The sequence below is a fragment of the Danio rerio genome, chromosome 7 (genome assembly GCF_052040795.2).
Source record: "Danio rerio strain M-AB ecotype USA chromosome 7, GRCz13ab, whole genome shotgun sequence".
In the NCBI taxonomy this organism is placed as follows: domain Eukaryota; kingdom Metazoa; phylum Chordata; class Actinopteri; order Cypriniformes; family Danionidae; genus Danio; species Danio rerio.
The window spans coordinates 11,930,166-11,957,169 of NC_141027.1; the positions used below are offsets into that span (position 1 = coordinate 11,930,166).

General features: G+C 36.8%; 1 protein-coding gene across 5 annotated transcripts in view; it reads left to right on the forward strand.

Moving 5' to 3' along the window:
- LOC147835913 (uncharacterized) overlaps positions 1 to 27,004 on the forward strand; it is a 318,654-nt gene that overhangs the window by 274,628 nt on the left and 17,022 nt on the right. For 3 of the 5 annotated variants that reach the window (XR_015495209.1, XR_015495217.1, XM_087260570.1), the window contains one exon: positions 17,039 to 17,560. Coding sequence is in view for 1 of the 5 variants with exons in the window: in XM_087260570.1 (XP_087116696.1) it covers positions 17,039 to 17,069 (31 nt within the window). In the remaining 4 variants the exon portion in view is untranslated. Of the gene's footprint in view, positions 1 to 17,038; positions 17,561 to 25,396; positions 25,482 to 27,004 lie in introns of those variants that run through there. The other 2 variants (XR_015495211.1, XR_015495215.1) reach the window with 2 other exon arrangements.

Sequence of the window (27,004 nt, forward strand, 5' to 3'; positions counted from 1 at the left end):
TCCCGTCTGTTCGTGTGATGTGTTTCTGTTCTACATTGTTTCCAGTGATGCTGACACAGATGTTTTATCGTCGTAGAGGGGAAAACTGCCAGGGGAAACTGTTGCCTCGGTCTAAATGTGTCTTTTGCGATTGGAAAATAAATATTTCATCTGGCCTATAAGTGTATTGCCCCATTTGCAAAGTCATTTCAAACACTAAGCGGCGTCCCAGTCAGTTTCCTCGTAAACACTTTCGGGTTTTTTTCCACTTGTGAGCTCAGTTGCAACATTTCATTGAGTAAACATTTATATATTTAATTTTTAAAGTTTATTTTAATGCTATAGGAAGATTTCTCAGTATTTCAAATAATATTTTGTTCTTCTGGATAACGTCTTTTTTAAGTCATACTTTTTATTTATTTTGATTCAATTTTAAGGTCAATATTATTAGCCTATTTAGAATTTCTTTTCTAGATTACCTACAGAAGAAACCTTTGTTATCCAATAACTTGCCTAATCACCCTAACTTGCCTAATTAACATAATAACCTAAATAACATACGCCTTTAAATGTCTTTAAGTTTCTATGTTTGAGTGTGAATGAGTGTGTATGGATGTTTTCCAGAAGTGGGTTGCAGCTGGAAGAACTTTCGCTGCGTAAAACATGTGCTAGATAAGTTGGCGGTTCATTCCGCTGTGGCGACACCAGATTAACTAAGGGACTAAGTCGAAAAGAAAATGAATGAATGAATCACACTGAATCACACTCACATTAACTTGATTATTTTTGTTCACTTAAATTGAAACATCATTAAACATAATTTTAGAAATATTTGAATATTCACAGGAGGGCTAATAACTTCTACTTCAACTGTATTTGGCCACGGGGCCGTGTGTTTTTGACCTCTCAGCTTTTAATGGTCATTGAAAATGCAAAAAGCTATTTGAGTCATTGAAAACCGGATTCAATGGAGATCAAAAGACTGTTTGATTTCGCAAGCAAATGTGGTCAGTCTCGAAAGGGTCAGAAATGATATCAAGCTTGCTGAAGCAGAGAAACCCAAGAGGAAGATGAAAGCAGCTCTGTTTAGAAATATTCTGCCACTTTTTCTCTTAGATAACACATCGTCTATAATTTATTGACCCAGATCTCTGACAACTCCTCCCTTAAGTTACATGAATGAATATATATATACTGTGTGGGTGTGTGTACTTTTTAAATTAGTATATTTATGCGTATATATAAATACACACATATAGGGTAAATATAAAAAAATGTGTGTAATTGTGTTCTATTATTTATAATACATTTATGTATGCATTTTATATATATATATATATATATATATATATATATATATATATATATATATATATATATATATATATATAATATACAATAATTTTTTTTCTCAAATATAAACATATATATATATATATATATATATATATATATATATATATATATATATATATATATATATATATATATATATATATATATATATATATATATATATGTGTATATACAGTGCTTCCTCTTGGATTTTTTTTCCAGCTGTGGTGGCAGGCCCTTTACACAAATCTTCCAACTACCTATGGTGTCAAATGTTGTGACGCAGTATTACAAGTGGGGATCGCATTCATGTAATACGAGCATGCCAATCTCTTTGCTTGAGTGCCGATTTCCTCTGTGCACAAAACATCTTGCGCACCCTCAAATATACGCTGCTCAAGTGCAGATTTTCTTGTGCGCTCTCAAATAAACGCTGCTGAAGTCCGATTTAGTGCATTTATGTAACAAGTATGTCATCAGCATTTCATAGATTTCCTAGGAATATTTATGAATGTCTCCAATAGACCTACAGAAAGGCATTAATGTGTCCTGAAGTAAAGCGAAACGGCTATAAACTCCAGCAAGTTAAAGTCTTTATATGCAGAGCCACAGCACTTTATGTATAAATTATAATTATGGAAACTGTGTTCATCATAACTGAAAGCCACGTCGTGTTTGCTGGCCTCACGCATCGCGCAGCCCTGTCAGTCAGTCAATCAGCATGTCACGTTAGAGGAAAAAGTTTGCTCTGTTATAATTCACTTACCTTTTAATATGTTTTGGTGCGATTATAGCCCGCTATTTAAAAAAAAAAAAAAACATCAACGAGTGAATGTTTTGAATAGGAAGCTGTAATGTAGCTGTGGCGGGATGAATTTTGGTTTGGCTCCCCGCCATGGAAAAATAAATGTAGAAATCATGATACATTTATATTTATAAAACAGTTCTGTCTGCTTCTTGAAGCTGATTGGCTGATAGCTGTGTGATATTCTGCCAGTAACAGCACTCGTCCAGCATTCTTCAACCTTCACCCTTGTGTATTACTCCGCCCACATACAGCAACAAGCAGAGGACATTACAATTTGACGAATATTGCGGCTGTTGGACAGCACAATATACTTTTCAGGCTTTTTTAGGGAAGAATGTGGTTGTTTAGATTGCAACTATGCAGTTTATTTATAAGGATAGTGCCTATTTTTAAATATTTCTAAAAAATTGTATTCTTCTAAATATTCTGAGAAACAGCACGTCGGCGGCCATTACCCTGTCATTGAGTTGACTAAAGACGGTTGACGTTGTCCATTCACAAGATGGTGACAGAGACCGCATAATAAGCCCTTAGAGGAGGAATAACCCAGCGTAATTTTAAACTACAACTAATCAAATCAATATTAAACTGTTAAGTGACTTTCTCAATCTCTCTCTTTTGTATGTTGTAGTGCTGTATTTATACCATATAATTGTAGTGTAAGAGTGTGAGATGGTACTCGCATATCAGGAATGTGTGTTGTCCTGGCAGAAAGAATCACAAAGCAATCTGGTAGTGTCAAGGCAATCTTACGGCAATTCGTAACTTTTTGATTTAGTGGCTAATTCGTATGAATTTGTACGATCTAATTCGAACAATTTAGTACGATTTGCTCATCCCCCAATGACGATTGGGGTTAGGGGTGGGGTTGGGTGCCACACTTCCTTTTTAAAATCGTAGATTTTTCTACGACTAAACTCGAACAGCAGTTTGAATTCATATAAATTAGCCACTAAACTGACAAAAGGTAAAATACTTACGTTTCCTCGTGAGATCAGGTTGGATTGCACTGCTTTTTTGGGGGTTTATTATTGTGAGATCATGATTGCAACAGAGAAATACTGTAGATTGTAATACTGTAGGCAGATATCTCTGTAGACTGGTGGCATTTCATGCCGTTTAGCCATTTAATCTTAAAATGTCTAGCGTATGTCTACATAGTGTTCTCAAATACATTATAAACACAGTAAGTACATTGTATTTATTTTTTGATGTAAGTACATAGTAGTTAAAGACACTTAATATTAAGTGGGACCATATTTTGTTCTCCTGGATAACGTCTTTTTTAAGTCATATTTTTCATTTATTTTGAATCAATTTTAGGATCAATATTATTAGCCTATTTAGGATTTCTTTTCTAGATTACCTACAGAAGAAACCTTTGTTATCCAATAACTTGCCTAATCACCCTAACTTGCCTAATTAACATAAAAACCTAAATAACATACGCCTTTAAATGTCTTTAAGTTTCCTCCAGGTGCTCCGGTTTCCCCCACAGTCCAAAGACATGCGGTACAGGTGAATTGGGTAAGCTAAAAAAATTGTCCATATGTTTGAGTGTGAATGAGTGTGTATGGATGTTTTCCAGAAGTGGGCTGAAGCTGGAAGGACATCCACTGCGTAAAACATGTGCTGGATAAGTTGGCGGTTCATTCCACTGTGGTCCTGTAGCGTATGTCTTTGGACTGTGGGGGAAACCTGAGTACCCAGAGGAAACCCACGCTAACACAGGGAGAACACACAAACTCCACACAGAAACGCCAACTGACTCAGCTGAGCCTCGAACCAGCGACCTTCTTGCTGCGAGGTGATTGTGCTACCCACTGTGCCACCGTGCAGCCAAGAAAATAATAAAAATCGAAATAATTAGTTGCATTTCTTGCGCACAAGTACAGGCCGTCAGTTCATTAGTGACGATGATTGAACTCAACGTATTTTTCAGAGTGCAGCTTTCATAGTCCCGTGGTTTGATTGTGTAACATGCATACTTGCAGACGTGCTATTTACTAACACATGGCAGTGCTTCCCTCTTATGACAATAAATCCTCTTTATAGCCAGACTAATGAAATGAACCCCCTGGGAGATGCAAGCAAGTTAGTGCTAATGGGTTTGCATATCATTGTTCATCCCTGTGCAAAAAAAAAAAACAAACAAAAAAAAAACACCTCTCTAAATGCTAAACACTCTGTGGTTAGCTGCGGTGCTTCATAATTTGTTGATGAATTATTACATGTTGTCTCTTCCAATGGTGAATGCTTCTTTGCTGTAACCAGTGTTGGGGAGGTTACTTTGGAAATGTAATAGATTAAAGATTACAGATTACCCTATTTCAAATGTAATAAGTAGTGTACCTTTTCAATTACTTTATAAAAGTAAAGTAACTGATTACATTTGATTACTTTTAAGTTTCTAATAGTTATTTTCAGCTAAATCATTTTCAAGCAATTATATTGAGCAGGTGTGACCTTCCAGTAGCTCAGTTTACTGTTAGAATCTTAAAATCTTTCAGCACTTAAATTAAGATTATAATAATTTAATTTTAAAGCAGAGCCACCACAAAACCAGACCTTATAACAAAAACATTGTTCACTGTTGTTACAAATTCTAAATTGTAGTTAGTTGTGCATGGTGATTTTTGAGGCTTTTGCATTAAAAAACACATTTAAGCTATTATTGCATTTTTCATTTTTATAGCGAAGAAACTTAATCCAAGTCAATCATATCTGCTTGATCAATAAAACTGTCAGTGAAAACTAAACACACAAGGCAGAATTGTTCATTTCAATTATTTACTGTAAACAAAATGATAGTGTCAGGGTTCTGCCACTCTGGGGTCCGTTCTTCGTACCTAGCTTAAATGATCTAAGATGATTTGGCAGATCCCGGATCTTTTAATCTTGATAACTGATCTCTCGCTAATTTGGTTCTTCAAACAAGTTCGCGAATCAGATTAGAATGTCTGGATAAACTGATCTGAGATCGCTGCGTGTGTTGTAAAGGACAGATCTATCGATCCTCGAAATCATGATCAGCAATGCAACAATTGGCTGACGGCACAGCAGCGTAATGACATCATCTGATTAATATTCAATTATCCATGTGAGCAAAATTACATCAAATTAGCAGTAAACGGTTTGTTAAATATGACACGCAATAACCTTCCACATTTGTTGTGAGCTGCAGACTTTACACTTTCATGTGTCAAGAGTATTCATCATGTATTTCAATGCAAATCAATGTATTTAGTTCCACATTTAGAAAAGATTTTCTTTATTATAGTAGCCGTTTTTTAATCTGTGTAAAGAATAACTGGTTGTTTACAAAAGCATTTTAATATTGGTAAAGGCGTCTGCAACTTTTGTGAAGCATCAAATCACCGGCATATTAACTGTCAAAACATGTTTATGACTGCATAAATGTATTATTGCTTTAAAAAAAGTCACATATTCTGCATTTCTATTATACACAATTTGTACTAAAGCGATCTAAAAAGTTCATATTAATAAGTTTTCTTTTTGCACCACCAGGTGGCAGTCTTTGTACTTTCATTTCGAGGGTGCAGATTGAATAAATTTTATTAATATGTATAACTTAATTTATTTTATTAATGACTATAACTTTATATATATATATAGTTAAAAAATATTTACCATTTTCCCAAGTGTAACTACTACTGTAAGAAAATATCAGAATTGGAAACATACCTTCTGTATTATCTTTGCTTGAACTAAGCCGATCTAATCGTGTTTATATGAATTGAACCTGCTCCCGATCAGGTTTGACCTAGCAGAACTGTTGCTATGACAACAACTCTCGGATCAGCTTTGAAGAACGAAACGATCCTGGATCGCGTCAAATCGTCAATATCCAAATCCAGCTAACTGAGTAATCCACGTACGAAGAACGGACCCCAGGTCTTGTAAATTCTTGTTTTGGTGGCAAAGCCTGGACAGTAGTTCTGTCTTGTCCTGTTTCTGTCTTTGTGTGTCTCTGTGTGCGCGCGCGCCGTCGTGGGTGTACGTAGAGTGTGCGTGTCTTACCTGCCCAGTCAAGTTTGTTTGTTTATTTGTTTTATTAGTGTTTTTTCCCCTCTGGGTTGTTTGTTTTGCCTTTTTGTTTCATTTGTATTTTATAATAAATCCTTATTTATCTGCATTTGGTTCCTCGCTCCCTTTTTCCCTCATCTTTCCTGAAACCCTGACAGATATACCAAACCAAAACTATAGAGTATAACAGCAAAAACTAAAATTCCAATAAAACCAGCTGTTAGACATTTAAAATACTGTAGTCATTTATAGTGAAGGGAAATATTTAAGAATAACCATCAAATCACTTTTATTGTCACATCATCAGCAGCACGTGTGCTATAATGAGTGAAAAGCTTAGGTGCTGGCTCCAGACAGTACAAAATACAGACAGTGCAAATAAAATGACAGTGTAAATACAACAACAACAGTGCAAAATACAGACAGTGCAAAATGCAGATGCCAATACGACATTGCAAAATACAACAGCATACTCCCCAAAAACAAATAAAAGCGATATGTGCAATGAATAGGTGTCCACATAGTTGTTGTAGGCAGTATTGTTTCAAGTATGGATTGGTTAAAGTGCAGTGCATGCTACATATTGATGGTGTGCAGTGAGGGGTATGGAAGAGTCTGTGGGGTGTGTTAAGTGTTTATCAGCCTGATAGTCTGAGGGAAGAAACTTTCCTTCAGCCGGCTGGTGCGTGACCGGATGCTGCGGAACCGTCTGCCTGAGGGTAGCAGAGAGAGAAGTCTATGGCTTGGGTGGCTGGAGTCGCTGATAATTCTCTTGGCTTTCCTCATGTAGCGCCTGGTGTAGATGTCCTGGAGGGAGAGAAGAAAATCAGTGACCAGTTTTTTTTCTATGCATATGGGGCGAAGCAGTGGCACAGTAGGTAGGTAGTGCTGTCGCCTCGCAACAAGAAGGTCGCTGGTTCGAGCCTCGGCTCAGTTGGCGTTTTTGTGTGAAGTTTGCATGTTCTCCCTGCATTCGCGTGGGTTTCCTCCGGGTGCTCCGGTTTCCCCACAGTCCAAAGACATGCGGTTAACGTGAATTGGGTAGGCTAACTTGTCCGTTGTGTATGAGTGTGTGTGTGTGTGTGTGTGTGTGTGCGTGTGTGTGTGCGTGTGTGTGTGGATGTTTTCCAGAGATGGGTTGCGGCTGGAAGGGCATCCGCTGCATAAAAACTTGCTGGATAAGTTGGCTGTTCAATACACTATGGCGACCCCGATTTATTAAAGGGACTAAGCCGACAAGAAAATGAATGAATGAATGAATATATATATATATATATATATATATATATATATATATATATATATATATATATATATATATATATATATATATGCATAGAAAAAAAACTGGTCACTGATTTTAAATAAAAAAAAACATTGAGTGCGTTGAAATAGGTTGATCTACTTTTGCGTTGATTTAAGACTTGTAGATAATTGAGGAATGAAGTCTCCCAAAACTTGCTTTTTTAAGTTTATTGATTTCTACAAACCCAGCTAGTTAAATAAACTTAAATATGCAAGTTTTGGGAGACTACATTACTCAATTAAATTGAGGCAATGAGTTTACTCAATTAGTTTAGTTCAGTCAACTTATTAGGGTTTTCAGTGTAGTTACATCTCATCTCAGCATGTAACTAGTTACTCCCCAACACTGGATTTCAGATACATTTCTGGTTTTCAGATGTGGACCACATGTGTCTTATCCAGCTAATACAGATATCCGCAATTATATCTCCATCAAAACACATGTGTGGGTTAAATACCAGAACATGTCTAACTTCCGCTAGTTTCCTAAAGCTGATCCTTGATTACCTATTTTCCCCCCTCCGTTTTTATTTATTAGCTCCATGCTTTTGTTCTTTCGCCTGCATTTCATTCCGTTTAATTCATACACGGCCATTAAAAGTAATGGTGGCGTTTCTAATTGCCGGCTGTCCTGTGATTATTCTTGTGTGGAGGGATTTTGAGGGAGAGAGTCCATTGAGGGTCCTCTCAGCTGACTGCAATTTTTAATCAGTCCAATTATTCTGCTTATATAAAGCTCTAAACTATGCTAATACCATTGTAGTGCTTGTACGGCCCATTATCAACCGGCTACAAAAGGATTGGGCGGTCAGACCAAAGAAGGAACAGGCACTAATATCTGATTTGGAATTTAAAAGTATGTTGATGGACGTGGCGTGATTGATTCGTTTTGTCCATGGGGTCATCAGTAGGTGACATCGACTAACAATAGCAGTTCAAGAGTCTAAAGAGGAAGAGTTTCCTTCTTTTTCTTTTTCACACAATTCAGTTACTCGTCCTTGTAGTGCTCTGGACTGAAAATGCAGAGAAAACTTAAAGCCATCACCTGTTTTTGTTTATGAAAATATAAGAGGTATGCAATTATAATTTATGCACTACTTTCTTTTGTTTTTGATCACTTGGGAGTTTCTTTAACTGTGTTTTTTTTTAACTATGTAGGTGTTGGTTTCACACGTTAAAATGCATTTTCAAGATAATTTAGATTAGAATAGATTCAACTTGATTGTCATTACACATGTACAAGTGCAAGACAACGAAATGCAGTTTAGGTCTATCCAGGAGTGCAATTTGACATGAGTGATCCTGACTATCAAGCCTAAAGGCTGATTTAGGGCTGATTTGAACCATTTTCTAACTAAGAGCAATGGCACACATTAGAAGATACATTTTCCATACTAAAAGGAGTTTTTGTTCTTACAACACCTGAAATGTTTATTTTAGAACCGGTCTTCACGTGAACACAGCTGCTGCACTCGTGCATCCAGGTTAATCATGAAAAACTCAGTGTGCATGCGCTAGTTGCACCATCTCGGTCTGATTGTGTTTCAATCAAGGTTTATATGCATCAAATACATAACATCTGTGCCAAACATCTCAACTGAAGAACATTTTAACAATAATATAACCGTATAGTCAAATTAAATGTATGTATTGGCATGTTACAGCCCTAATGAGTATGATTATGTGAAACTCCATATAGATACATATTGCAATGATTTCAGGTACTTACTTAGCGATGCACGCACACATATATGCACAATCCTTAAATGCTCTGCTGATTTGGACTCTATAATACCTGTTTTATAACTTTAAACTATCAACAACCACCACTGAGTTATATTCTAGCGATCGTTCTTCCCGCTGTGTGGTGAATTTTGGCATAGTCCATTTCACGTGAGATGGCCAGGGTGAGTGGAAGAAACCAAGTCGCGGGGGAATATATTCTACAGAAATAATTTATGATTTCTTATGTGGCCCGGTACCAATTGTTCCACGGCCCGGTGGTTGGGGACCACTGGTTTACATGACATTTCGTCACCTTAATATTATAAGGGTTTATTTAGGGTTGGGCTGAGAGAAGATGCTATCGTCTATAGCCGATGGCTGACAAACTTCATGATGCTGAGCCAGCATCGCAATCCATCACACACACACACACGCAATGCGTGCCCAGCGCACCCAGTGAGCAATGGATCCCATCAGATTCATCAACGTGCACAATCGCGTTCATCAAATTTGCTTTAACTAAGCATTCTAAAGCATGGCTGTATTTTACAAGCAAGGATTCTGACACAGCAACGTGAAGCAGATACTTTAACTTAATAAAACATTTGAGGGTGCATGGAATCAACTTAAAGGCAAAGTAATAGGCTGTCTTTGACGGCTTGCGACTTCATCTGGCATTTTCACTGAGTACATTTACACGAACACCAATACTCCGCTTTTATGATTAAGATAATCCTGATTAAGAGTCTACTATGTAAGCAGTGATTTTTAATTACCTTAAAGGATCACCGAGTCCCGAAATTCTGAGGTTTTTCTTTCCGTTCGCCATGTGGTATCAAATTCCATTAAAACATCCTGAATGAAAATCTGCTGAATGAGTGTGAACTGCTGAACTGCAGTTAAAGTTTCACTGCATGAAACTCTGGAGGAAGTGCAGGATAGCCTGGTGATGCCACATTAAGTGTTTAGTACTGAAACTTTCCTTCTAAAAGCGCGTCCTTGGCCTTATCCAAATTTATTTGCATGTTAAACACACGCAAGGCTGGAGCAAGCTGAACTAGCGCTCTAGGCAAACGGCAATCATGCCACCTTCAACCCAAAAAGTGAAAAAGAAAGTGAGCGGTTTGCTGTGGGAGAGGGTGGGTGTAGCAGATGAAAGTGAAGACCGGGGGGTTTGCTCACTATTCTGCTGCCCAAGGCCCTGAACACATGTAGGCCACAACAGGAAATAAAAAAACTGCAACTGCGTTATTTGTGTTATTTTTTTACGCATTAAATATTTCAAATTAATCGCATGCGTTAACATGCTAATTTTGACAACCCTAATTATAATCATTATGCTATAACAGTCTTTAAAGGGCACATAGGGTACCCCTTTTTTCATATTTATTATAAGTCTTTTGTGTCCCCAGAATGTGTCTGTAAACTTTCAGCTCAAAACACCCATTAGAGTATTTATTATAGCTGTTTGAAGTGTCTGTATTATGGCTGGGAAAAGGTCGTTGCTGTTTTTTTGCACTGGGCCTTTAAGGCGAGTCATCCCCACCCACCGATCCCACGTGCCTGTCAGCAGCATGCCTCAACACGCCCTCGGCTGCCTCAGGAAGCAGATCTCACGTAACGTTTGTGAGAAATACTACAGTAAGAACTTTACCATCAGTATTTGATGCATTTTTTGTGGAGATGCAACAATGAGTTCACGCACACACAGCGCAGACATACACACACGTATAGCACAGACACGTAACAAGACACACACGCACATGCATAGCATAGAGACGCAAGCAGACACACTCATATAGCACAGACAAGTAGCGCAGACACACACGCACATACATAGCGTAGAGACGCAGGCAGACACACACACACATAGCACAGACAAGTAGCGCAGACAGAAACACAGAGAGACAGTGAGAGAGACACGCGGCTGTGCTGATGAAGTGAATCGCTGTACTTCATTACACACGTGCACACGTTTAAAAACATGTTAAACTTGTAAAACTCACTCTTCTGATGATGATTGATGATCCTAGCAAACTGCTAAGACCTTTTTTCCCGGTTGGTTTGCACTCATCCTGTCTTGTCGATATGAGTATATGCATTACTATGGAGACATGTTAATGCGCGCAGCTGTCAATCAATATTGGTGGGCGGGGGGACCGCACTCCTACGTAAAGTCAATCTGAAAACCGCTCTAATTGGTCCACCGTTTTTCTGTTGTTAAATATGAAAAAATAAATGACTGGGTGTGTTTATATCACCCCAATATGACAGAATATACACTATACTTACACACTTGTTTGTCCAAACAGCTTGAAAAGTAGATTTTTCACTATAGGTGCCCCTTAAAGCAATTATAAGACAAAATTTGGCTGTTTTTTCAATTCCAAGAATGCAGAGAACGGACTTGCGTTCCTGTGATGAGCCTTGCCAGGTCACCTCGGAAGAACGAACTAGGGAGACCACGAGAACAGAGAACGTGTCCTGTGAGAAATGAGATGCTGCGTTCTTCCTGATGGTCACATGATCCTCACGCATCTTTAACCAAAAATTATTTCAACATAACAGCATTCATACAACAATTTAATGTTTTTCCCCTTTTCAATATATATACTTTGCATAAAGACTTTATAAATATACGTTGCACAATATAAATAAAACAGATTTTAATACGAATTTCAGCAAATCAACACCCTTAATGTCTTTATGCCCTTTTTAAGACTTCATGGTAATGGTTATATTCACCGTTGTATTTAGGGAAACTCCTGAGACAATTTTAATAATAAATGAAGTTTCACAAACTAATTTTGAGAGGAGCACGTGATATGATTGACTGCAGCTGGCCACTCATCTACACTCATTAGCTAGCCAATCAGATTGATCCAAACTCATTATACGTAGCCTAGTTAGATCTACTCCCTTATCTTTGTTTTTCCTGAAGAAATCCCCCATCCACCCCTTCTTCTCCTTTACCAGGGGGAGCTGTCGAGAACCACCTGATCTCGTACTCCTCTCACATGCTCTTTAGACCTGGCGGGAGCCCTGGGCTCAACTATGTCCGAGCTCAGGGTTCTCTCCCGGGACAGCATGCCAAACCTGCTAACTTGCTAACAAGTTGTCAAACAGTATCTAAGTGTGAACTCTTGAAACCAGGGCCGGAGTGGGACTCCTTTTCAGCCCTGGAGTTTCAAGCCTCAGACCGGCCCACCTCAGTTCACGACTGACTATATTGAAATAAGGTCATTTCCAATTCAGTTTCTATTTAAACTATCACGTCTTTTTTGAGAAAACAGCTGCTTTAGAACTTCAAATGTTCAACAACCCTAAGAGTATTTTATGTCTTAACAATAAAAATAAAAAAATAAAAAAATTACTCAGACAAGGATCAAATCCAGGTTGTTGGTGTCGAAACCTAACGTGTTAACCACTTGACCACAGCAGTTATATGTCATTCAGCCTGCGACTGCATCTTGATCACAAGGCTGCGAGAAAATAGATAAAAAGAGCAGAGCTGCGGTAAAATATTCAATAAGAAGACTGTGGTCAAGTAAATAAATACATTAATTTAAAAAGTGTGACTGCTGTAAGCAACAGATTCTGGAGCTAGGGACACCGGCCCTCGCGGCCAAAAAACCGACCGGCCCACCGGGAATTCTCCCGGTCCTCCCGATTAGCCAATCCGGGCCTGCTTGAAACATCTATAAAATGCTGCGCTTCCAACCTCCAGTCGCAATGACTTCTAATGCGAGTTCAGAACTCAAGTCTGCATCCGTGTGTCCTCGATATCAAGAACACATCTGGGAACTTTCACACGTCCAATTTTGGTAGTTGATGATGATGTTACACAAGAACACTTGGACACAAGATCGCTAAAGAATGCATATTGAGAAACAGCGTTTGTCGGGCTTTATTCAATTTCAGGCCCCGTTTACACTAATGCGTTTTCGTTTTAAAATGCTTAAGTTTTGCTACAGTTACGCCATCCGTCCACACTACGCCGGAGTTCTCGAGCGCCGAAAACGAAGCGTTTTGGAAACGCTGGAGAGGCCGTTTTCATTCTAAAACCCTGCTGCTCCGTCTCAGTGTGGATGGGGAAAGACGGAGACATCTGAAAACGGTGGCGGTGCTGCCGACGTTCGCCTATCTGATTGAGGCTTTTCCTTAATATCAAGCAGCCTACACACACAGTTCAGTCCTGCATCCTCTCCTTGTAAGTTCAGACTTCGCAAGTTTGATCAAGGCTGCAGTCTCCCCCTTCTCAGTTTGATATGGAAAACATACCGAGGACACTAGTAAATCTTCAAAGGGAACAGTGTACTTTATAACTTCATTCACATCACCTTGCCTACGTTGTTTCACTTTCTCAACAATAAAATGTAAACATGATTTAAGGAACTGCCTATTGTCATTTTAATATTAGCAACTTAACAGACAGCAGAAATGTTGAGGCGTCGTGCTGCATATATGAGCGTCATCTTCACTGTGTGGATATTTATAACAAAACGGAGCCGATAACAACTGCCTCCTTTCAATTTCAGTGAAAATACGAAACACACCCTCTCTAGGAAATAAAGGCAAGCGATCAGTCAATGTACATGGATTAATCATTAACTTATCTTTGCGCTTAACCAAAAACGTTACATGTGAACAAGTAATAGATTCCAATGACCAAAGTCAGGGAAAATGTCGTTAGATAAAGACAACAACATGAATGAAATATCATGTTTTGCAAATATAGCGAGATTAGATCCAGAGGGAGATGCTTGATAAGCAGTCCGATTAACAGAGCTCTCATCTGGGTAAAAATGCTGCAGCGCTTGCCCGAGAGAGTGTGTGTGGTCACGTGATGAACGCTGGGTAAAACGCAAGTGTGGACGCGGATCGTTTTCATTTTTAAAATGCCGTTTTAAAACTAAAACGCACTAGTGTAAACGGGGCCCCAGCCTTTACATTCAAAAATATTTCTTGTGAACAGGAAGAAAATAATTTGCCATTACAGCCTTACATCAGCGCTGATCAGCGAGTGTCAGATTATGGAAACGGCGGTGTGATGATTATGCGTGGGCTTTTTCACCTCATTGAGGTCCACTTAGCGGCCTCATCAATCTGTTCTCAGACAAGCCTTTCCACCCTCACTCCTGCGGCTCAAAAGGGCTTTTCTTGGACATTTGAATCATTAAGGCCGTCTTTCTTCCACCCTGCTGTCTCCAGTCAAATCTCCTCTTCAGCTTATGCGAGTTTACACTGACCCTAAAGGGGGTTTAAGAGGCAGAATGACTTGTCTTTAACGCCACACAAGAGCCATCTACTCTTCAAAAGCTGCAGAAGAATCGAACAATGGTGAAAGCTTTACTCGGATCACCCAGCGGTTTAAGCTATTGTCTAGATCTATTTGGGATTTTTCAATTTGCAAGAACCCAGTCAGTGTGTTTACAGTAGAATTAATAGGCAGAAATTTGAGAATAATTACACAGCAAGCACTAATGTTTTCACAACATTGTCATTTGGTTATATATATAGTTGAAGTCAGAATTATTAGCCCCGCTTTGAATTTTTTTCTTTTTTAAATATTTCCTAAATTATGTTTAACAGAGCAAGGGCATGTTCACAGTTTGTCTGGTAATATTTGTTCTTCTGGAGAAAGTCTTATATGTTTTATGTTGGCTAGAATAAAAGCAGTTTAACATTTTTTTTATAAAATATTTTAAGGTCAAAATTAATATATATATATATATATATATATATATATATATATATATATATATATATATATATATATATATATATATATATATATATATTTTTTTTTTTTTTTTTTTTTTTTTTCCCCTGCTAGTCTACAGCAGTGGTTCTCAAACTGTGGTACATGTGCCACTAGTTGTATACTGGCTTCCTTCTAGTGGTACATGGAGGAATCAAATATGTCATATGTACATGCTACATATTTTTCAAAATTAATTATTTTTTAAAAACTATTTTTATGTATGAATATGATGACATATACAGCCTATATTTCTAAGGTCCAGGCAACATTTCCAGGTGTTGATGAATTGGCTACAATATGTTAAGACTTTACACTTACTGTAAGTAGAAGTTGTTGTTTTTTTCTTTTTTACAGAACAGTAACCTTTTATTTTTAACTTTTAAAAGCATATTTTAATTTAAACGTTGTTGTTTTATTTATTTGTTTGTTTGTTTGTTAGTTTTTTACACATAAGCACAGTACGGTGTTAATGTTCAAACTATTCATAATGGTTAAAGTGGCTGACAATAATAAGCATTTTTAATAATAGGAATTAATCTGCCTCGTTTTTTTAACTGTGCAGAGCTTTAGCTGCTTCATCAGCCCCACTACGCTCCTGTATTTCAATACTGCTCATTATAGTGGTACTTGGAGAGACAATTCTTTTTTATGGTGGTACTTGATTAAAATTGTTTAAGAACCACTGGTCTACAGAACAAATCATCATTATACATGAGCGCTATCCAGCTGAAGAATTTGCCCTCTCCTGTGGTTTGTAATGTAACGGGCAGCACAAATGTCTTGATACCTCAGGCTGTTGATGTTGCCGTCCACTCTGCAGATCTCTTGCACTACACATACTGGTCTGTTACGACCCCACAGACCTGACTTCAAACCTCACCCGGGTAATTTTATTTGATTTATTTTTTTCATTTTTAGTGTAAAGACATATAATACAGTTTGAGGTATTTATTTGGGTGTACATATTTTATTTATATATTTTTGTGTGACCACCGCTACAAAGGACTGGATATCTACAAAGAGTTTAGCACAGAATATATATTCAGATATTGCAGGAAAGGACATTGTGATGTTTTAAAGAATAATGTTGGAGATTTAGCTACCCTTTAATGTTCTCATATTTATGAAAAACATTTGACGTTCTAAAGCAGCTGTTTCATTGAAAAAAACTTGATGGTGTCATTAGAAACTGAATTGGAAATGACGTTATTTTAATATAGTCAGTCATGAACTGAGGTGGGCCGGTCTAAGGCTTGAAACTCCACGGCTGAAAAGGAGTCCCACTCTGGTCCTAGATTGACGACAAGACTTTTGTCAGGTAGTTTACATTACACTGCATTGCATTTTTTTAGGTTGCTTCTTACGTCTTAAGTTGGATGTTTGCCATGTGATTTAATGTATATTAATCATTAAAAATACTATATACTTACACACTCATACACTAATGCCAATTTAGTTTATTTAATTCATTTATAGTGCATGTCTTTGGACTGTGGGTAGATGCCCTTATTTCTTTGAATATTTTATCAAATCAATAGCAATTTCTTTGCATGTTTGTGAGAGCTGTTTAATTCGTATTACTCTTTCCCTGCTGAAAAATCCAGCTGAAACCAGCCTAAGCTGGTTGGCTGGTTTTAGCTGGTCGACCAGGCTGGTTTTTGAGGGGTTTTGGCCACTTCCAGGCTGGTTTCCAGCCATTTCCAGCCTAGTCTTAGCTGGTCAGGCTGGGAGATGACCAGCTAAAACCAGCTTGACCAGCCTAGCCAAGCTGGGAGTCCAGCTAAAACCAGCTATATCCAGCTTAAACCAGGCTGTTCAAGCTGGTTTTAGCTGGATTTGGCTGGTCATTTTCCAGCCTGACCATCTAAGACTAGGCTGGAAATGGCTGGAAACCAGCCTTGAAGTGGCCAAAACCCCTCAAAAACCAGCCTTGTCGACCAGCTAAAACCAGCCAACCAGCCTAGGCTGGTTTAAGCTGGATTTTTCAGCAGGGTTATGACGAGGATTTTCTCAGGATGAAGCAGCTCCATTAAAAACTTCTAGTTTCAATTCCCATTTTGCACCCTTGTTTTCAGGAAGCTTGACCAGAGAGCACAACACTTATGAAAGCTTGAGGATGTGTTTCCTAGCCTCTGATCGTCCATCTGAAGGTTCACAATCCTCCATCCCGACTCACAGCAGGCCTGCCAATTCCCTGCCCAGTGGGAGAGCGAGCAAAGTCCAGGCATTGTTCATGAACCAGTGAGGTCCTGCTTCCCGAGAGCTCATTTCCAGCTGAGGGATGATACTGCTGTTATTTCACAGAATGCTCTATGGTAAATGCGTCTGCTGTTCTCTTTTCGCTCAGATTATAGGTGGACAATTGTTGTCAGTGTGCATTCTGAAGCAGTTCATAACACTTTCGTAACATGAGGTTGACTGTTTAAATGGTTGTGAGGAATCAAGACCTGTTCAAGGAGTAAAAATTATATTAACTCTGCAAATAAAAAACTTTTAACACTTCACTTCAGATATTTAGTGACACTAGTTTCAGAAAATGTCAACTTTTCACCCACAAATGAAGATTCTGTCAATATTAAATCAATGTTTGCTTGTTTAAAACTAGTTTTGAGAATTTCATTTGTCGAACAAAAAATTCAATATTTTAATGGAGTCAATCTAATGTGTAAATAAATTATTGAGCAAAAATAAATAAATAAATGCAAATCTCTAAATATCGTAAAGCCAAAATTAATTTGAGAAATACAAATTTGTTTTCCTAACAAAAATAAACAACTGCAAAAGCAAAAATTTAAATGGGAAATAAACATGAAACTTGCAAACAAAGAAGAACTGTAAATAAAAATCAAGCAGTGCAAAAAATAATTTGCAATAAAAAAAAGAAAACTTTAAATATGTATTGCCTTTATAAAACCCATCCAGTCAATTGCAATGCTCATTTTGCATAGCCTTTTAGTCAATCACAAGTTTGCAAAGCTGTTTTCACTTTGCAGTCCACGGCCTGCTGTAAACAGCCAAGTTCCCTTGAATCTGCCCAATTGTAAAATAAGGGCAGCGCAAACTCACAGTTGAATACATGCAAATATTTTAGTGTTTGTTTGTTTTGTTGCTTTTTGTTTTTTGCACTGCTTGATTTTTTTGCAGTTTTTTTAAGTTTTGTTTCTCAAAAATAAATTTTGCCTTTGCGATTTTAGAGATTTGCATTTATTTATTTATTTTTGCTCAATACTTTATTTTTGTTTGCAAAACTTTTTATTTTTATTTTGTAAGTATATATATGGCCCTAGATTGACTATTTTGACAAATTCTGGCTCCCACTGATGTCCATTCTATTTGTTTCCCACCATGCATGTCAATGGGTGGCAGTACGGAACCCCGGAAGGGACGTAGTGGAGGAGAAAAAAATTGGCTGGGTGAAAGAAAAAAATGGGTGGGAGAAAAATATATATTTCTAGGTTTTTGCGTTCTCTTGCAAAGTTTTGCGTTCCCTCCCAAAGATGTTTTGCGTTCCCTCGCAAAGTTTTGCGTTCCCTCGCAAAGATGCTTTGCGTTCCCTCGCAAAACTGTTTCTCCACAAACACTTCCTGTTCACTTCACTCATGTAAACCCTCCCGTTTTTGCCGAAATTCTCCCATATTTTACCATTCTACCCCACTTTCTTTACATTAAATCTGTGCGTCGATCGTTGCCTTTTCACTTTGCAACTCTTCATCACACTCTTTGTCTCTTTGTGACACTCTTTGTCTAGTCAGTGCAGACCACAGACACCTGCATCGTTTTTTTTCTTCCATTCAGCATGCGGTATGAACTTCCACTAAAACAACACTCTTTCAGTAGTTCATAGTTGCATCCAATATCTCATTTGTCATGGAGGGTGTGCATGAAATGTTCCTAAATGAAAGTAAAAGTGCCAAACTGCAGTTTAAGTCGACTAATTAAAAATGAAACAACCGAAATTACATAAACTCCGGAGGAAATGCGGATAACGTGGTGATGCAATGACATAAATCGAATTACGTGCTATAACATGTAAAACGGGATCATGAAAGTAGCACTTAAAAAGCAACTCATGTAAACGCCTTATTATTCTCTTAATTAGAATAAAGCAAATAACTTGATTACTGATGTCCATGTAAACGTAGTCACTGTTAGCACCTGAGTGGGCTCATGCAAAATTAAAAGTCCCCATGCATATAGTCTATTCAGACTAAATCTATTACAGGTGGCACCTAAAGTAGGTGATTTTATAAAAAAACACACAAATAAAAGCAGACCCATTTAGCCGTAAGTCACAGTTACATCTGCCTCAGTTACAGTCGGGCTTTTCAGAAATGGGGCGGCTGTAATATTTAACTACTTGCAGGTGTGGAACCAAGTGTGTGTGTGTGTGTGTGTGTGTCTCTGGCTTTGGTTCACATCAAAGTTGTTGGCTCTCATTTGGGCCTTTAGCACTTTAATTACAGAATATCCACTAGCAACAGCATTGCTCTTCTTTTATTGTGTCTTTCCTCTGTTTTATTTTTTATTTTATTTCTACATTTTGTCCATTCAGACATTTCTGCTACTCTTTTGGCAAGGAGTGAGTCTTCTAGCACAATGCATTTTCTTTGTTTGTGTTTAATGAATAAATATGTAGTGCTGGGCAAAGATTAATCGCGATTAATCACATCCAAAATAAAAGGTTGTTTTGACATAGTCGAAATCAGACCCCCTTAACACCCCATATTGACAGAAAAACACCTAATTGTTTTTGCAGATTTATTATAAAAGAGAAACTGAACTATATTTTCCTCAAATATATGCATGCATGTGCGTCTTTAAAAATACAAAGAACACACATATTATGTAAAAAAAAAAAAAACATTTACTTTGGATGCGATTAATCGATTAATCAATAAAAATCTAACACAGGTAAGCAGTCAGCTGGTAAGTGTGAAAACGAACAGTGTCATACCAACCCGTAGCGATCTACTTAAAGACGAAATGCAGCCATACGTTTCTCTGGCTCTCTCCAGAAATGTATATAGGGCTACGTTTTCAGAATGAGCCTGTGTTGGGATATATATATATATATATATATATATATATATATATATATATATATATATATATATATATATATATATATATAACAGTTCTGTCTGGTTCTTGAATCTGATTGGCTGATAGCCTTGCAATATTTTGCCAGTTACATCCCACAAAGGCCTCTTCACCCTTCACCTTTGTGTATTACTTTGCCCCCATACAGTCAGCAACAAGCAGAGAGACACTACAGTTTGACAAATATTCCTGCTGTTGGACAGCAAAATGTACTTTTAAGGCTTTTTTTTAGTCGAGAATGTAGTTGTTTAGATTGCAACTATGAAGTTTATTTGTAAGAATAGAGTCTATTTTAAAATATTTACAGTTTCTAAGAGATCTCGTCGGCGGCCATTAGCCTGCCATAGTATAGTAGACCAAAGACGGTTGACGTTTTCTATCCACAATATGACGACAGAACCGCATAATAAGCCCTTACGCTTAGAAGCTTATGACAGTCTGATTTCTAACTATAGCTGGTCAAATCAATATTAAACTTGTAAGTTACTATACCTGCCAACACTCTTGTTTTTCATGGGAGTATCCCGTATTTCAGACCAATCTCCCACAACTATCCCGTTTTTATTTCTTCCGGAAAACTCTCGTCATTTCACCCACCCCCCTCTTTTGTAGTCTGTAAACACCCTCAGGTTGCCAACTTTGATACAGTACAGACATGTTGACAGGTATGCATTCTAAGTCGATCTCTCTCTTTTGTATGTTGTAGTGCTGTTTTTATACCGATTTGCTCACATATCAGGACTGTGTGTTGTGTTGGCAGAAAGAAAGAAGCAAAGTCTGCATGTGTTTAGCGTTTTTCCTTATCGCAAACACAACAGCAGTCTGGTTGTGATTGTGCTGCTTTTTTTGTGGGTAATTATTGTGAAATCCCGAATTCAACAGAGAAACACTGTATACCACAGGTTTCAAACTCAGTTCCAAAAGGGCCGCAGCTCTGCACAGTTTAGTTCCAACCCTAATTAAACACACCTGATCAAACTAATTGAGTCCTTCAGGCTTGTTTGAAACCTACAGGTAAGTTTGTTGGAGCAGGGTTGGAACTAAACTGTGCAGGGCTTCGGCCCTCCAGGAATTGAGTTTGACACCCTGCTGTAGACTGTAACACTGTAAGAAGATATCTCTGTAGATGGATGGCATTTCATGTCAAGTTCAGCCTTATAATCGTAAAGTGTGAGCAAAATCAGCTGTTTTGTCTTCACTTTAGACATTACGCTATAGAGTCATTCAAACACTAGCTCTACAGTGACGTTGGTGAATTAGTAACGGCTTCTGCTGTTTTGACATCAGCTGCAGATGTGAATGAATGGTGGAAGAAAGTAGTTCCTAATAAAAAGGCGTTTTCAGATTCTTCGTGTTTTGCACAATTGTGCTGTCGAACTGTTGTATAAACGCAAAATCACACAAGTAGCAGTGCGATATGGCTGTATATCAGCACAACGCATGCCTCCCACCAGTGCTGATATACAGCCATATCGCACTGCTACTTGTGTGATATTGCTTATATATATATATATATATATATATATATATATATATATATATATATATATATATGTGAGTGTGTTTGGATATGTGTGTGTTGTATTGCTAGACTCTGTCCGAGCTCTCGTTTTTCTGCTCTTCATCAATTAGCCTCCATCTTCTAGCACTTGCTTTTATAGCAGCACTAATGCATCTTAAACTACAGAAGTGGCTGTCAGCTTCACTCCAGGTCACTGACCGTCTTCAACCTGCGATTACTGAACACAGAAAACCATTCTCAGAGCAAAATACAGTACTGTGACATTTCAGAAACATCTCAACACAAGTTCAGCCTTAAATTGACTCTGCTTCAGCATTGTTTATGTGGTCCCGATGCTGTATGTAATAAATAGCTATGGAAAAAACACACATACCCCCTGGAACAAATTTTGCACTCTCCAGAAATGTATTTAAGGGTATGTAATAAGAATGAGCCTGGGTTGCAATTTACAGTATATTCTGAAGTTTTCACATCGATGAGGATATGACTGATATCTTTGACCTTGGACTGAAATATTTAATCCCATCTAATGACTTTAGGCAGTAGGATTTGTTTGTGGTAAATAAGGTATTGAAGGTGAATGACTGGAGTAAGTGAGTGGTGTGAGTAGAAAACACTCTCCTGTTCAGCCTGTCAACACGCAGAGCAGAGAAAGGCGAGCAGAGTTTCAGGAGGGAAAACAAAGAGCGAAAGAAATCACAAAATACAAGAACAACAACAGCATGTGTGGAGGGTTGAGGAGTTCCACGATTGTGTTTGTGCTTGTGTTGGATTCTAACAAAGCATCATCAATCAATACTATTGAGCTGTTTGTAGCGTCACTACACCAATTGATTCATTCTGTCATTAACAAACTGGGTAATTTGGTGGTAAAGGCAATTTTTGGGGGGTGGGGGGGGGGGGGGGTTAGAATTGTTTGTGTTTATACTGTAAGCAGAAGCTCAGATGTATGTTTCGGATAATTTAGGGTCAAAATAAACTCTGAGAAGGTGGTAGGTTTATGCTAAAGGAGTTTATTTTCATTTAACAAGCCACTGACTGGAAATGACACACATTACGCAGCTGGTCAACAATATACAGACATGAAATATTGATTTGAGATTTCATTTAATTGTGTGTGCCGGTATTTAAAAGTTTGAGACCAGTGTGATTGTTTAATTTGCTAAAAGCTACTTTTGTTTGCTTTAATTCAGTAAGGATGGATTAAATTGATTAAGAAAAATTATATATTAATAAGTTTACAAAAAAATGTTTATACTTATATATATACTTGTATATATATATACACCCCATGTGTGTGTGTTATGTTGCAAAAATATCTGAAAACTTTATCTTTTAAAATATTATGAAATATGATTGAAGAATTATATAAATTATATAAATTATTATTATTATTATTATTATTATTATTATTGATTTTTTTATTTTATTTTTTAAACATTTCCCAAATGATGTTTAACAGAGCAAGGAAAGTTTCACATTATGTCTGATAATATGTTTTCTTCTGTAGAATATCTCACCTGTTTTATTTCAGCTAGAGTAAAAGCAGTTTTCTGTTTTTTGTTTTTTTTAAACCATTTTAGGGTCAGTAGGTTATTAGGTCCCACTTTATATTAAGTGGCCTTAACTAACATGTACTTACATAGGAATTAATAGTTTGTTACAATGTACTTATTGTATAAATACATGTATTTACTGTGTACTTATGCTTGATTAAATACATGTATGTAATTACAAATATCTGTAACTTTTGTAATTGCATTTGTAAATACACTGTTGACCATCCCTTACACCTTAACCTACCCTTCATCCTACCCATGCCACCAAACCTGTCCATAACCCAACCACTATTCCAACTCAAAAGCACCACAAGTGTTCTCAAATACATTATAAACACAGTAAGTACATTGTATTTATTTTTTTGATGTAAGTACATAGTAGTTAGGGACACTTAATATAAAGTGGGACCGGTTATTAGCCCCTTTAAGCTATATATATTTTTTTGATAGTCCACTAAACAAACCATCGTTATACAATAACTTGCCTAATCACCCTAACCTGCTTAGTTAACCTTATTAACCTAGTTAAACCTTTGAATGTCACTTTAACCTGTATAGAAGTGTCGTACAACAATGTTTTAGTAAAATCTTACTTACTTACATCATGGCAAAGATAAAATAAATCAGTTATTAGAAAGAGAGTTAATAAAACTATTATGTTTAGTAATGTGTTGAAAAATTATTCTCTCCGTTAAACAAAAATTGGGAAAAAATAAACAAGGTAATAAGGCTAATAATTCTGACTTACACTATATATATTTGCGCACTACTTGTCAAAGGTTTGGGGTTAGTATGATTTGTAAATGTTTTAAAATAAGCTTATTCTGCTCACCAAGGCTGCATTTATTTAATCAAAAATACAGTACAAATAGTAAAATTGAGAAATGTTAATTCACTATAAAATAACTGTGTATTAATTTATTCCAGTGATTTAAATTGTGAATTTTCAGCTTCATTATTCCAGTCTTCAGAGTCACATGATCCTTCAAAAATCCCTCTAATAATAATAATTATAATAATAATTAATATTAATATTGTAAATGATAATAAAAGCAGTAATGACTGGAGTAATAATTTCATTTGAAACTACATTCAAATAGAAAGCAGTTATTTAAAATTGTAATAATTATTTGACAATTATTAACATGTAATAAACGCTGCCTTGATGAACAGAATAATTTTATTTAAAAAAAAAACATGAAAAAAACAAAGCTGACCCCAAAAGTGGTAGCTGATCATGACTGGTAGAATATTATATATATTTTTTTTTCTCTTTTTTTTCCCCCAATTTCTGTTTAACTTAAAGAAAAAAAAAATCGACATAGATCAAAACATAATAGTTTTAATAACTCATCTCTAATAATTTCTTTTATCTTTGCCATGATGACAGTAAATAACATTTGACTAGATATTTTTCAAGACACTTCTATACAGCTTAAGTTGTATAGGTTAGGGTAATTAGACAAGTTTTTTTATAATGATGGTTTGTTCTGAAGACAATAAAAAAATGGCTTAAAGGGACTAGTAATTTTGTCCTTAAAATGTTTTTTAAAAAATTAAAAACTGCTTTTATTCTAGCTGAAATAAAACAAATAAGACATTCTCCAGAAGAAAAAATATTATCAGACATACTGTTAAAATTTCTTTGCTCTGTTGAACATCATTTGGGAAATATTTGAAAAATGAAAAAAAAAAAAAAAATTAAGGGAGAGCTAATAATTCTGACTTCAACTGTATATATATTTCTCTCTCTAATATACAACAGTTGTTTGAAATTGTAAAAAAAAAAAAAGTTACACATTTAATTGTATTTGTTTATCAAATAAATGCAACTTATCCTCATTTTAATTATGTACCCTATAAACATTTCTGGAGAGCACCAAATATGTCCCAGTTTTTGTTTTCGTTAATCTGCCAGAGACCACTGTGTACGCTTTTTCAGATCTCAAATTTCTCTCACGAGTGCCATTCGTGCCTGCTGTATTTACGTACATCCACCAGAGGCCGCTGTTGAGTGGCTGACTGACTGAGTGGCTAAGTGACTGAGCGATCAACTGACTGACCCACCTTCCTCCTTCCCTAAACCCAACCGACAGTGTTTTCAAAAGCAATCCAGAAAAAGAATATTCCTCGCCTGATTTTTACATTGTTTTTAGATTTTACTACATTCTCACCCTGTTATTAACTTGTTTATTTTATGTTTTGGTTTTTTGTTTTTGTCTTACCTGCTTTCTGGAATCGTTTTTCGCTAGACTCGAACCCCGTTCTCAAATCCTCTGACAGACATGGTAAGCCACTGGACAAACTGATAACAGCGGAAAAGCCGTCCACATGGAGGTAAGCAGTCAGCTTGCAAACAGGGCTTTACATTAACTTTTTTGATCACCAGCCACTGTGGCTAGTGGATTTCCAACATTACCACAATTTTGTTGTTTGGAAAATATATTTTATATAAATAAATGTGACTTTGATATGCTAAAATGACTTGATTTAGATGTTGTGTTGTCCCAGATCAGCAGTTACTACACACAATTGGTTGGTTAATCTCATATTAAAGAAATGTTATTGTAAAGGATGATAATTAAACTATATTAACAATAATAACTGTAAGCAAAAGAAAGCAGGTAAAATACCACGAGTGATCACGTGCCTGAGAATAATTAAAACAAAAGCAGTGACTGCTGCTGTTGCTTACAAATATATATATATATATATATATATATATATATATATATATATATATATATATATATATATATATATATATATATATATATATATATATATATATATATATATATATTTCAATCTTGAGCTCTTAAAAGCAGCAGGACTGTGGGTACATGAGCATCGTTTTTTGTCTAGTCTTTTTAAAAAAAAAACCGAACGCAAGTGAACGGAAAAAAAGCGCAAGTAAACGGGAGCGCGTGCGCCTTAAAGTCGCGCGCACAAGTGATGTGATGAGTAATCATCCTCTTATACGGTATTCACCTGCTTTGTCTCGCTCGAACACAGTTGTTTTCAGTCGTGCTGTTTCTCAATTCTAAGATCACATTTGCACGCATATTGAGCCATCCTTATTGACGAGTCGAACCCTGCTTTAAGAAAACTACAATGTAAAATTTATTTCCAAACTGCCAAAGTGGCTAGTGGGAGCAGCTGTCTAACCCGCCAAAGCTGAAATCTACCCGCATTTGGTGGGTTGGCGGGTGTTAATGTAAAGCCCTGCTTGTAAGTGCGAAAAGGAATGGCGTCGTACCGCCCTGTAGCGTTCATTTTAAAGATGATACAATCCTCTGACTATATAATTCACGATCTTCAGAAATGTATCGGACTACGTTTTCAGAATGAGCCTAAGTGTAATAAATGGTGAGCAAAAGAGACTTCCCATTACCCCCAAACGTAAAAAGATACTGTGATGCAAGTAAAAATATATGTTTCGAAGTAAGACTGCTAAAATTGCTGACCAGTCATAATCACAATCCATTTTTCATTTGAGAAGAACCAGGTCAGAATAAGCTACAGTACATCATCTGCTCCACTGACAGTTCAGCGCATGCTGGTTCATTTAAAATCTTTTGTTGATGTGCATCATCAGTATTATTACTATACTGCTATTTTTAGTTGTGTTTGTGTTTGTAATGTGTTTGTGGAAGCACATGCGAGATCTGGCGAGATGCGCTAGTAATTGGAATGGCGTTACGTCTCGTCTGTCGGAAAGATGTCGTCCTCTTAAACTTACAAAGGGAATTTGTTTGACTCTGATCAGGAGGAAAAAGCATTGCAAAGTTGCTTTCATCACGGTGAGAAACACATCTCCACGCTCAAGGAATCTTTGTTTTTCTGCGCCGCTCGAGGGA